This window comes from Rutilus rutilus (genome assembly GCF_951802725.1).
Source record: "Rutilus rutilus genome assembly, chromosome: 10".
In the NCBI taxonomy this organism is placed as follows: domain Eukaryota; kingdom Metazoa; phylum Chordata; class Actinopteri; order Cypriniformes; family Leuciscidae; genus Rutilus; species Rutilus rutilus.
Window position 1 is genome coordinate 27824313 of NC_140215.1, and position 14193 is coordinate 27838505.

The 14193-nt window shown below is 38.1% G+C and overlaps 1 protein-coding gene across 2 annotated transcripts in view; it reads right to left on the reverse strand.

The window, feature by feature from the left end:
• Positions 1 to 815: 815 nt before the first annotated feature.
• gsk3ba (glycogen synthase kinase 3 beta-a) overlaps positions 816 to 14193 on the reverse strand; it is a 69168-nt gene continuing 55790 nt past the window's right edge. The window contains exons 5-11 of one of the 2 annotated variants that reach the window (XM_084420733.1): positions 13983 to 14113; positions 12911 to 13017; positions 11417 to 11514; positions 8894 to 9001; positions 5723 to 5909; positions 5513 to 5611; positions 816 to 3489 (exon numbers count right to left, since the gene is read on the reverse strand). In XM_084420733.1, coding sequence (XP_084276859.1) covers positions 3422 to 3489; positions 5513 to 5611; positions 5723 to 5909; positions 8894 to 9001; positions 11417 to 11514; positions 12911 to 13017; positions 13983 to 14113 — 798 coding nt within the window. In that variant the 3' untranslated portion in view covers positions 816 to 3421. The remainder of the gene's footprint in view (positions 3490 to 5512; positions 5612 to 5722; positions 5910 to 8893; positions 9002 to 11416; positions 11515 to 12910; positions 13018 to 13982; positions 14114 to 14193) is intronic. The other variant, XM_084420734.1, reaches the window with a different exon arrangement.

Below are 14193 nucleotides of genomic sequence, written 5' to 3' on the forward strand. Positions count from 1 at the left end.
ATTACTACACTACACTCAGGTTTTTTCTCTTTACAGTGGTTATTTTTCAATGTGAGACTTACATGACCCTCTCAGGAAAATAAATGCAAAATTGTATGAGAACGTGTGCAGAATTGTTTACTGCGCTATTGTGTAAATCATTTACTCGTAATGTACACTGCTGTTTAATTTTTAATGTTTTTGAAAGAAGTGTGAGATGCTCACCAAGACTGCATTTATTTGATTAAATATACAGTAAAACTGTATTAAAATAACTGTTTATATTTTAAAATGTAATTTATTCCTGTGATGTCAAAGCTTTATTTTCAGCATCATCACTCCTGTCCTCAGTGTCACATGATCCTTCAGAAATCGTTCTAATATGCTGATTTGATGCTCATGAATCATTGATAAATGTTGAAAACAGTTGTGCTGCTTATTTTTGTGGAAACCATGATAAAAAAAAAAAAAAATCATGATTATTTGATTACATTTAAAACAAAAGCATTTATTTTTTTAAATAGATTTTTTTAGTACATTTAAATGCATCTACCATATGCTGAATAAAAGTATTCATTTAAAAAAACTACAAACCCCAAATGGCAGTGTGCACTTTTTTTTTTACATTAATATTTGTATGCATTTGGCAGATGCTTTTAGCTAAAGCGTTTAATTTGAACCCAGGCACTTACCCAGAATCACATTTAAACAAAGCAAGAGTGGAGAGAGAAAAACAAAGAAACATTTAATTGAACTTTAATTTAATCTAAATGGACTGAATTTGAGACGAGACACATTTTGGGCTGCCAAAAGAAAGACACGTGGCAAATGCATGGTCATTTCCAAGCTATCCTACTCTTTATTTAATGCAAATTACAGTACCAGGTAACTAGTCTCTGAATCCAAGTCACACCAAGGACCAAAACGGACATATTTACAAGGAGAGGAGACATTTAGCATACCTTCACAGAAAAAGAATATATTTAAAATAAAATAAAAATTTCAGTCACAAACAGAGGCATTCAAGTAATATTAATGTTATACAGGTTGCTTTTTTTCTTTTTCATTTTAAACCAAGACAACTTTTTTTTCCCAATAAGTGTATTTAATGCGATAGTCTGTAGCCCACAGTCCTTAAAACGTTTTTTTTTTTTTTTTTTGGTAATTGTTTTTAACCCTTGTGTCTTTACATTTTAACTCTAACTTTAGTCACGAGAAGTGGTCACACCATTTGTGGAAAGCGACACATCTATGAATGCGTATCTTACAAGCAAAGCTTTACATTGAGGGTGCGGGGATGAGGGTCCGGCGGGTGCTACGGGACATCTCTACTGCGTACTGTCAGCTGGCCAACGAGCCAAAACACCAAAGAAATCATTATTGCCCCTGGGATGTGTCGCAGTTACGTCACAACACGCTCATAGTTGGTTCGCTTTGGTAGTGGAACGAGTGTAAGAACGTACATTGTGATTGGCTCCACAGGAACGTGACTTCCTCCACACACAAAAACATCTTTGTGCCAATAAGTGAGTGAATCCAAAGCAAAAAATAAGGAAAAACCATCGAGTGAGGCTTGTGACGGAAAATGAAGTCGGCTGTCAGTCATTCTGACTTGACCAATCAACAGCACCTGCAGAGGGTCACAGGAAGGGGTGTGGCCTGCCTTGAGTGTAGACAGAAAGGGGGTGTGGCCTAGGGACAGGAAGTGTATGGAAGCAAAGGCACTCCAAACTATAGATACACTATACATTACTAGATATAGTTACAATAATATAGCTGGCACCTACTGTACAGATAAGATTGAACTATATGGCTGGAGAAAGCTCCTTGTCTACAGTATCCAACAAACAGGTCATTCTTACCCTGATCTTTTAAATCTGTTTTTAATCTTTTTTTTTTTATTTCTTTTTTTTTAATCAATTTTTCATTTAATCCCTCGTCTTTGTTTTCGCTCATTAACAGTTCTCAGGTCAGCATATATATGTACATAGCAGAACACACGCATGTACACATTCACTCACACATGCTTACAAATTATACAAAAATAAAAGTAAAATAAAAGTGTAAAAGCCAGAATTTGGTGAGGAGCAACATTTCTGTACTGTATATACATGTCTGCCGTTTTCATGTACTGCTATACTTTGCGTTTTAAGACATTCTGGATAAAGAAAAAGTACATTTTTTCTGTAAGCAGGTTGAAAGTATGTGGAAATGTAAGTAGTGGTTGAACCAACACAGCCAGTTCAGTTTATTAACATTACGAGAGTCGTCTCCGTGAAGTCTGCGCCACGTCGATGAGTTGTCTTCACCTTTTCTTTATGTTTAGCTGTAACTCGCAGTGTGAATACGAACAATTAATCTGAGCGTTACAACACTGACCCACACGCGACAATAAATAACGGGAGGAAATCAGGACAGAAGGTGATTGTAATTCTACCAGGCGAACAGAAAACAGCACAAAAGAGCGAAACGCTTGCAAGAAAGGAGCTCCAGCAAAATGTGTCCAAGTTCTTAGTCATAAACATACTGTATTATTTTGGTCAGCGGCAAAATTCGCCGCTGCCCTGACAATCCGTGATGGATTCTGGACCGATGATGCTAGATATAGATTTATATATAACTATATATATATATTTATTTTACATAATGCAAAGTAATATATAAACTGTGTATGTATATATCATACAAGAACACAGAGATGGAGACGCACGTCTCACTTGTCAATCAAAATGTCTGCCCTTCCCCTTAGACCGCCCATTTTATAAAACAAAATAAAACATTCAGCAGACTTAAAAGTCCAAGATCATCTGCAACAGAGAATTTCTGTTAGCTTTGTGGTTGGAACATGCGGTTTTTACATTTATACCTCTTGTATAGTGCTTTTTTAGGATACAATTAGATACGATATTTCCTTTAGTTTTGAATGCTGCATCATTTTCACCCAATACATATATATACATATATATATATATATATATTGGGTAGCCATGCGCTATAAGAGACCCAGAAAAGTAGAAAGGGACAGAACGTGTAGCTAGAGACAGTCCAGGTGAGAGAAGGGGAGTCCAAATGGAAACGGAAGTGGATGGATCTGGCTACCGGATTGCTTACATAACAAGATTGTCCTCTGAGAATGAAAAAAAAAGTTCCGGCTGGTCACAGACCAGGTTGTATGGTTTTATGGTTTAACCCCCCCTCCCAACCGTATCCTCACTGATTTCTCTGTCTCTGTCGCTCTTGTGAACTACACCCGACAAGGCTTTTCCAAGTATCATTTTGAACTCTTTCTGAACTTCGTTAAAAAAAAGACGTAAATGAAGGTTGGCTCTTGCAGTCTGAATAAGAGTGGTGGTTACATGACTCAAATCCTGCCCAATAAGCTGGTGAGCAGTGGGGTGGGCGTGGCCCTGGAGGCAGGGTCAGTTCTGATTGGCTGGAGCTCTCAGGTTGAGGTGTTGGAGGCGGAGGCAGAGGCTGCAGTTGTGGTCTGACTGCGATCACTATTGGCATCTGCACACAAAGAGAACATATTTTTTTTTTTATTAGTATATATTGTATGTTGTGTACTGTCTTGATGTCATAATAAAATAATAAAAAGTCACATTAAAAGAATTCTATTTTAATCAGTAGTAATGAGTAAAATAAATAAATAAATAAAACAGCTTCACCCCTTATTACTATTTGTAAAACGTACATAAAATCTAAATCATGTGATTCAACCAAGAAAGTCATGAGGTCCAAACAACATGCAGTAAAAAATGAACTAGGAGTGTGCGATTGTAATTGTTAATTTACCAACGTGGAAGCTGACATTATTGAGTACGTCACTTACACAAACAAAAACATGCCTTGAGAGTCCACTTATTCATGATGTGGCCTAGTAGAATAGTTAGTATGCCTGCAAAATTCAATATATGAAGGCTAAAAGGCCCCTGTATGAGTTTTTGTCTTATATTTCTATATGATATAGTTAAGCAGTATCACGAGTAAGAGTGCTGTTTTCCCCAAACATCAGTACGATCGTAAATGTAATATTGATTTTATACAACAGTTCTACAAACAAGAAGTTAATATTGTGAGTTACATTTTAGACACAAAATTGTCAATATTGTCTGTTTTTGTTCTATTTTGCCAATGGAAATATTCCCAAACAAAGCTGCAGCAAAAAGGTGGGTGTTTCGTTCCTGAATTAACCAGTGTTGCTGGTGATCCATTCATAAAGAATGGAATTTGACATAAAAGATGATGCACACATCTAGTAAGGTAAGAAAAAATACCTAAACCAGTCATGGTACCAGCACAAGCACATGTAACCAGTCCTACTCAACCGAACCGGCGTCTCCAGCATGGAATTTAGGCGCCCTGACAAGGCTATCTATCTATATTAAGATCACACTCTCTAGCGTCAGTCGCTAGTGCACCTCTTGTGGCGTCAGTCGCTAGTGCACCTCTTACTAGCTGGCCTCCGTTACACTCACCCCCCTAAACCTCACTCCCATCCGGGTCACGGCACCAAATGTAACCAGTTCTACTCTACCCGCTTTGAGCGGGATTAGAATCGGCGTCTCCAGTTCGGGAGGCAGGCGTGCTAACAAGGACACTAAGGACAGCAGTCTATAGCGTCACTTGCTAGCGCGACTCTTGAGGCAAGGGGAGTGAGGTTTACTTGCACAGCTCTTACTAGCTGACTCCGTTACACACACACTCAGCAAAACACAATCTAAAGGCCTGTTCACACCGGGACGAATTTCGCGCGCGATATTCGCCGACGTTTAACGCCTCGTGACTAAACAAAGGGCGCCAATGTGAGTGTGCACACCGACGCGAAAAACGCCACGCGTAAAAGCGTCATTTTTAAAAAAACGCCTCGGGTTCGTTTTTTTGGTTTGACGCGCCGCGTCAAAAACTATCCGACCAATGAGATTGGCGCTTTTGCTCACGTGTCTGGAGCTTCTGAAGTTACAGTAAAACACAACTTGGGGGCGCTCAAACACAAAACGGTCTTGCCGAGCACACATACAGGCGAAGAAGATAGCGTCTACACTGCTGGGAAGAAATAAGACGAGGAAGATGCAAGGCAAGATGAATGTAGAGCTGCTGACCTCGTTGGTGTCGGAACATAAAGAACTAACGTTATATGACAAACGCGACTACAAAAATCTTGATAAAAGAGAACTGTTATGGAGTGGTATTGCAGAGTAAATGGCCCTTGATGGTGAGTTTCATTTTACTTCATTGTCTTTCATGTACATAGATAGGCTTGTAACTTTTTCCCACGAACGTTTGACAATCGCGCCATCTAATGTCAGGGAATGAATTTACATGTTCACTCGGCTCATCGTCAGCGAAAATCGTTTGGGTGTGAACACAAAAAACGCGTTGAAAAACGCTGGCGAATAACGCGCGCCGATATTCGTCCCGGTGTGTACGGCCCTTAACTATCTTTATCGCCAAAATATCGAGGTATCATTTTTTCAGTATTGCACACCCCCAATATGGACATTTTGTCAGAGTGTCTAAAACAAGAACTGACCTGAAGTGGTAGAGGTGTTGGTGGGAGTAGAAGCTCCTGCCTGGTTACGTGCATGAGCGGGAATTAGGATAGAGGCCAGGGATGGGTTACTGGACAGCTCTGAGTGAAGAGAAAAGAAACAAATGATTTAAACACATCATCAACAAATGGCTTGCCCTTGCTTCTGACAGAACATTTCTTCATAAAAGCAAATGCAAAATGCTGCCTTACCTTGAGTTGTGAAGTTGAATAAGGACGGTTTCTCACGCCCGTTAGGAAGCTTGACGTTTGGATCCCGCAGTTCATCGAAGAAGGAATGAGCGCAGGCCTCTAGTGGGGTCAGTCGAGCGGTTGGTGTGTACTCCAACAGCCGGGAACATAATGCAATGGCTTCCGGAGGCGTGCGTGGCCGGAACACCTGCGGAGAAGTTTAAGAAGTTTAGTAAGAGAAGAAACCTATATGCAGAGATTAAAAACTATGGCCTCCTTTACATATTTTGGTATCAACTAACAGCAAGGGCCTCATTTATAAAATGTAAATATAATCTGACATGATCAAAAATTCCATGGATTTAATGCTGCCTTCATGACATGTGCTATCGGAATTATCGTAAATATGAGTTTCCTAGTTACAAATTGGACATGAACGCCCTCTCAAGTCGTATTTACCACTGGGAAGCTCTGGGATGATTTTAATACCCAAGTTTCCGAATTGGGCATGTCTTAACCTTTAAACATGGTGGAGGGGAGAACGGCTGTGACTGCAATTCTTTTCTAAACAGCTACATCGCCTCATCTTGTCGTTAAAGTAGTGCATATTTACATATATGAATAATAATTTAAGCGCAGTGTATGTATCACACACAGCGAAAATAGCCTGGATTTGACCGAAATCCCAGAAATCTTGATAGTGCAGTTAATGTCAATGAATGGGACACTAAATGCCATCTCGGCTTTAATAAGATTTTCAGGCAAGAATAAACCTGGTGTTCTCCGTGATTCCTGTTCTTTCCGACAACAAAGCACTTGAATGTGACAAGCTCGTAATCATAACTTCAGAAGTGGAAAGTAGGAACATTTCCGATAGCACATAAAGCCAGCATAATCTTGTCCATTAAAAATGAGGAACACATCTTGATTTGTTAAGCAGAAACTGTGTGAAAACTGGAAAGCTTGCTTTCAAACCTTTTTTTGAATTAATAACTGCACATTATGAAAGAATAACTTGTACATAAGCTTTATATTTCATTCCGTCTCACCGTAATTCACATGGCATGCCTTTAGGAAGTTTTTTTTTTTGTTCCTATGGATGTTTTATGAATCATTAATAGGAAACTGAATCATCTATGAATCATTTAGGAAATTATCTTTTATTCACACTTAGGATGATTACACGCACATCTTTAGAAATGAGGCCCCAGGTTCCCATTGTGGCAACTTTCTATGTCACTGTATAGAGTGACATCATGTCCCATAATGGGGTTTTAAAGGAACTTTTTTACCCCTGGGTAATAAGGGTAAAATATTCAAATGCTTTTTGTTGGCAAGTCTTTAAGGGTTAGGGTTAGGGTTAGGCCTAACCGTTTCTGACAGAGAAATAGGAAGGTTTGAGTCACAGGCGTTTGGGCATATCCCGTGCAGAAGGTAAGACTGTCTTGAAGGGAGGGGTCTGATTGGAAGCAGGATAAGACCAAACACACCCTGCAGCTCAGTCATGTACTATACACAATGACCACCAGGGGGCATCTGAGAGATCCTGCCATTATACTTCATGTGGACTACAGTGTTGGGTAAATGGCCAGACACATTTAATCGTCATATCTGCATAGTACTTTTCAAGTATAAAATGTTTTTTAAGCAATAATTTGGGAATTAACTGGGTCACACTTTAGATTAGGGTCCAATTCTCATTGTTAACTAACTATTAACTACGACTTTTGCCTCAATAAACTCCTAATTACTGCTAATTAATAGTTAGTAAGGTAGTTGTTAAGTTTAGGTATTGGGTAGGATTAAGGGATGTAGAATATGATCATGCAGAATAAGGCATTAATATGTGCTTAATAATTCCTAGTAATCTGCATGCTTATAAGCAACTAGTTAATAATGAGAATTGGACCCTAAAAGTGTTACCCTAAACCGTCACTTAGTTTCTTTCTGACAAAATTGCTTTCTAATCATACAAAAGAAAAGTAGCGAGACTCATTACCAGTTGAAACATGTCCATCCAGAACAGTTTAGCTGTCCTTCAACTGCAATTTTCAAATGACTCAGCAAGTTCAGTTTAATGTACATGCTAACAGTTTCAGTTGCAAGGCAAAATCTACAATACCGCTTAAAGGTGTGGGGTCAGTGAGATTTATTTTGTTGATGTTTTTGAAATTAAAAAGTCTCTTGAAAAGTCTCTTATTGTAGTCAATATTGTTATTAGAATAAAAAATGACTGTTTTCGAATTTTCTGCATCAATTCTCCAGTCTTCAGTGTCACATGATCCTTCAGAAATAATTCTAATATGATGATTTGATGCTGAAGAAACATTTCTGAAATCAGTTGTGCGGCCAAAAAATTGAATGCATCCTTGCTGAATAAAAAAAATATAAATTTCTTTTAAAAAAAAAATCTAACTGACCCCAAACTTTTGAACAGTATATATATATCACAAGCACAATCTAAACCAAAAACAACAAACACATAGCAAACAACAATGAAGTGCAATGAAGTCAGTAAGCAATGTAGAGCAGATCTGGTGAGGTCATTCAATTCAAATGAACATGCGGATGTGACATCACTGGCTGACAGTGGTTCTGCTCCAAAACCTAGTGAAATGCCATCCTAGACTAATGGCTAAATATGCAGCTGCCTTATTATAATACATAGAACACGAATAGGCCTTTTATATCTTTATTTAATTTAGTATTGAATGAATTATAATTACATTGATACATAATGTATATTTACATATTTATAATCTCTTTGCCAGCATCTTGGATTTTATTTTATTTTTTATCTTGACAATTGAGAATTGTTTTCTCTCTTCTAAATCAAGCTATTCTACAAGACTGCATAATTATTCCACCTACCTTTCTGAACAGGATTCTTTCATAGGCAGCTCACTAGAAATCGGAACAGTGCGACTGTAATGTCACTTGGCTAACCGTCACAACAGAGCTCAGAAAGAGGACGACTACAGTCAGACACAATCCTGACTGAAATTTATCCATCCTCTTTAATCAGCTAGTTGAGAAGTAGAGAGTCCAAGAACAATAAATGAAATAAAGTCGGCGAGTCCTGTGTGGTGCAGACGGGTGATGTGAATGAAATGGAGCCAGGATGATGAGTCGAGCTGAGGGCTGGAGGTGGAAGGCGGCTGTGCTAGAAGTAGTAAAACAGTTGACCTGTACCTGTTTACTCACCTTAGTCCATGGATGGGCCTTAATCTGGGGGAATTTGAACTCGGTGTAGTTTGGGTTCATTTCCCGAATCTGCTCACGTGTGGGAGTGCCAAGCACCTGTGACCACAAACACAGAGAAAGACCAGTCAAGATAATAGTTTCTTCAGCTATGGCCAACTTTATGTTCCGGAGGTTGGTTTTTATTAAAAAGGATTTCACCACTTTCTTTTTGTTATTTGAAGTTCACATGACAAAGTCTTGAAAAAAGTTTTACCAAGCCTTTCTTATTTTTGTTTGTTTGTTTGTTTTAGTTTTCAAATTAATATTAGGAATACATTTTATTGTTTTACACTTTTGATATAAAAACAACAACAGAATTTTCACATGATAAAAAAAATAAAATAATAAACTATTTCAATATTTATTTTTTGAAAGTAATTTTTTTATTACATATTTTCTATCAAATGATGTCTGTTCCACATCTGTATTACATGCAATTATCTGAACTGTAGTGTTTTTTGACTCACTTAAGTAGGACCCTTTAGGTCACCCAATAATTAAAAAATTATCATAATTTATTCACCCTCATGTCGTTCAAAACCCGTATGACTTTCATTCATCCTCGAAACACAAATGAAGATATTTTAAATGAAATCCGAGAGATTTCTGTCCCTCCACTGACCGTACGAGCCTCTTTGTCGCTTCAAAAAGTTCCCAAAGAGATCATAAAACTAATCCATATGAATTGAGTGGTTTAGTCCAAATTTTCTGAAAAGACTCGATCGGTTTATATGATGAACTGATTGAATTTAGGATTTTATTCACATAAACATTGATCAGTGAACATAAACAGAAGCTCAACCGTACTTGCTTGATGCACGAGAACAAACCTCTTGCGGAATCTCAAACGTGCTGCGTGACACGAGAATGAACCTCATTGGTTCTTGCGGAAGCTCAAACGTGCCGCGTAACATGAGAATGAACCTCATTGGTTCTTGCAGAAGCTCAAACGTGCTGCGTAACATGAGAATGAACCTCATTGGTTCTTGCGGAAGCTCAAACGTGTTGCGTAACACGAGAATGAACCTCATTGGTTCTTGCGGAAGCTCAAACGTGCTGCGTAACATGAGAATGAACCTCATTGGTTCTTGCGGAAGCTCAAACGTGTTGCGTAACACAAGAATGAACCTCATTGGTTCTTGCGGAAGCTCAAACGTGTTGCGTAACACGAGAATGAACCTCATTGGTTCTTGCGGAAGCTCAAACGTGTTGCGTAACACGAGAATGAACCTCATTGGTTCTTGCTGAAGCTCAAACACGCTGTGTTACACGAGAATGAACCTCATTGGTTCTTGCTGAAGCTCAAACACGCTGTGTTACACGAGAATGAACCTCATTGGTTCTTGCTGAAGCTCAAACGTGCTGCGTAACACGAGAATGAACCTCACTGGTTCTTGCTGAAGCTCAAACGTGCTGCGTAACACGAGAATGAACCTCATTGGTTCTTGCTGAAGCTCAAACGTGCTGCGTAACACGAGAATGAACCTCATTGGTTCTTGCTGAAGCTCAAACACGCTGTGTTACACGAGAATGAACCTCATTGGTTCTTGCTGAAGCTCAAATGTGCTGCGTAACATGAGAATGAACCTCATTGGTTCTTGCTGAAGCTCAAACGTACTGCGTAACACGAGAATGAACCTCATTGGTTCTTGCTGAAGCTCAAACACGCTGTGTTACACGAGAATGAACCTCATTGGTTCTTGCTGAAGCTCAAACGTGCTGCGTAACACGAGAATGAACCTCATTGGTTCTTGCTGAAGCTCAAACACGCTGTGTTACACGAGAATGAACCTCATTGGTTCTCACACAGCAAGTGAACATGCTTGAGCCACCGTTTATCAAATCTGATATGCGAGTTGAATAATGTTTATATGTGAATAAAAGCCTAAATTCAATCTGTTCATCATATAAAGCGATTACGCAATTACTCTTCAGAAAATGTAGACTAAACCACTCGATTCATTTGGATTCGTTTTATGATTTCTTCATAAACTTTTGGAAGCGTCAAAGTGTTGCATGAACTGTCAATTGAGGTTGATAGGTTTGGAATGACCTGAGGGTGAGTAAATGAAGTTTTCAGTTAACCCTTTAATCTTTATATATAATTTCATAATCACTTCTATTGTTTTTGAAATATGTTTAAAGTGTATTGCAGAATGTACCGACAAGCATTTATGGTAAACTAACATAGACCTCAATGTCACTTCTATTGAAACTTAGGTGGCATGTAATTAAATATATTTGTAATGAACACATTAACTAGAAAGAGTGTGAAAAGTTTTAAGAGTGTTTACCTTCTAAAAGCCCACAGGGCTAAACCTGCCTTTACTTGAAGAAACACCCATAAATCATCTTGTACATAACTAACCATCTAAACCATCTGTGCAACAGTCAGTTCATAGGTCTTCCCACAAACTCATGCAAACATAGAGATTAAATCAGACAGAAGTGCCGGTGTAGCGGCGCCAGTACCTTGATGATTTCCACCAGCTGATCTACTCCACTGTCGCCGGGGAAAATTGGTTGTCCTAGCAACAGTTCCGCCAGCACGCAGCCAGCTGACCACACATCTGCAGGGAAAGGGGGTCAGAGAGATGCTGAGAGTGAGGGAGGGACGTTCTTATTAACCAGAGGTCAAGGACGCATAAAAAGCAGAACTGTGCAGAACACATCCTTTACACTAAGAGTCTTCTGTTCTTCTATGTTCAATGCATGTCCATGCAAAATCACAAATGGCACATAAAACAATGCTCAGAATATTGTGAGCTGACAAGAGATACTTAAGCTCCATATAAGGCCTATTATCTGCAAGAATGGTCGGTAACACTTTATTTCGATTGTCCACTTTAGAAATTCAACTAACTATACCTAACTTTGCAACTACATATCAACTACCAGTCATCAGAGTATTATTACACTGTAAAAAAAAATTGCATCCCCAAGTCAAAAATTTCAAGTGACCGATAACATCTAAATTTTTCAATTAGTCTGACGTATTATTTCTCATTGAGCCAATGTTAACAGACTATTGCAACAAGAATTTCACTTGGGCCAATTGAAAAATTTTGATGTTATCGGTCACTTGAAATTTTTGATTTGGGAGGGTTAGAAATTTTTTACAGTGTAGACGGTCTGCTTAATATCTGCAAACTCTTTATTTTGATGCCAGAAGCAGACTTTCTACTGACTATAAGTAATTGCATGTACTTATTCTACTAAACCTAAACCTAACAATCTACTAGTTTGCAAATAGTTAAATAGTTTAAATAGTTGTAAAATCACTTATAGTTAGCAGAATATCTAAATTGAACTATACAAATAAAGTGTAACTGATATGACTTTTCAATTTCCGATACAATATTTAGGGATCAAGGTGGCCGCTATAATGTAATTTATAAAACGAATTGATCATAGTTAAAGTAGACAGATCAAATTTAATAAATAAATAAATAACAACTAAAATTTTACACAATTATTGCTCAAAATTAACTAATCTGAAATCTGAAATTTCCAGGCAGTAGATTTTGGAACTACTATCACAATGAATCGGACAACCTGGTATGATTAGTGCTAGTCCCACACAACAGCCAAACATCAATTAAATATTCACCCTAACTGATACATCAGCGAATCCCCTTGTGAAAAAGAAGTGTGCTTATTTAAATAATAAAATAAAATAATAGGTCACTTAATATAAATTAAAACTATAATACATTTGTATCTAAGTGTCCAAAAACATTACATTCAGTTCGCACTTAAGTATATTATTTCTGTAATAAGGAAATACTCTTATAGTACTCATATAAAAGTATGCTTACGTGTACTTCTTTTTCACAAGGGTCACTATTGGTATTCATTTGCGTATTTTTCATGATAAAAGGTATTAGCCTCATGGAAGAGTAGTTGATTGAAGCAGAAATGATTTGCATGGTAGATGTGGTTGTAGTATGATTACAGCTCATATACCTATGCTGGAGGTGTAGTCGGTTGCTCCAAAGATGAGTTCAGGGGCTCTGTAGTACCGTGAGCATATGTAGGAAACGTTGGGCTCTCCACGTACTAACTGCTTAGCACTGTGAACAAGAAGACATATTTTCACTGTAACTCTCTGATCCAGTACAGTGTCTGATCACACTCATCACAATTTTAATCGAGTATGTCTATATTTGTATGTAGCTTGTTAGCCGTAAAAATCACCATTCAGTTTGTTAGGCCACTCCATGCATTTTCTCTGATTGTTAAAACTGTTTCATTCACACTTGGCCTCATAAATGTGTCTCCACAAAACAAATATAATACTGATCTCTAATTCCCATGCTATATGCAAACTCAACAGAGTTCACATCAACAAAACCAATGGATATGAGCTCCATTTATTTTATCATCAGCTAATTTCAAGTCTCAAAAGTGTTTCAGAGGGGATTTACACCTGGTCTTTTCACGATCGGATAGCTATCCGATCAGTAAAAATGTATGAATAGGCCCTTTGTATGGAAAATTACTTTTGTGATTCACAGAAAAAAGAAAAAGAGAGACAAATATTTGGCATAACATGATGTCAAGCAAATGACAAAATGTTCACTTTTGAGTAACTCTAACCCCTAAAAGTGTTTGGACTAAACTTTTCCTGTATTTTAGCTAAGAGCTATAAAGTCAAATGAAATCTAAAGATGTCTAAATGTTAAATTGAGTTGTCAACATCTCAAGTTCTCATGCCCTCTTTTCAGTCAACCCACGTAAGGCAAGTGAAAAATGGATACCCGAATATCACTTCACCTAAAATCTTCACTAGTATCCTAAAGCAGAAAATGTGGAAAGCAGGTTAAATGAAAAAAGATGAAGTCAGCACAGATATCTCAGAGCATAGCAAGACCATCTGGAGGCCTCTGGCGAGGTGTAATATGGGATTATCAGGTTAAATGCAGTAAAGCGATGCTTTCAGTTCATAGATCCACTGGGGCCGGCACTGGACCTTTGAAAGGTAATCAGAAAGGGCATTGACTCCTATGAATTGGCTATCAAGAGATTACCAACTGACCTGCCAAAGTCACAGAGTTTAAGCACGGCTGTGTCTGGGTCCAGCAAAAGATTCTGGGGTTTTATGTCCCGATGGCAGATCCCAAAGGAATGGATGTAGGCCAGACTCCTGAAGAGCTGGTACATGTACAACTGCAGTGATGAAGACAAAGGAAATATACACAGGTCATTAGGTTAGAAAATACGTCATAACAGGTCACAAATAATGCACA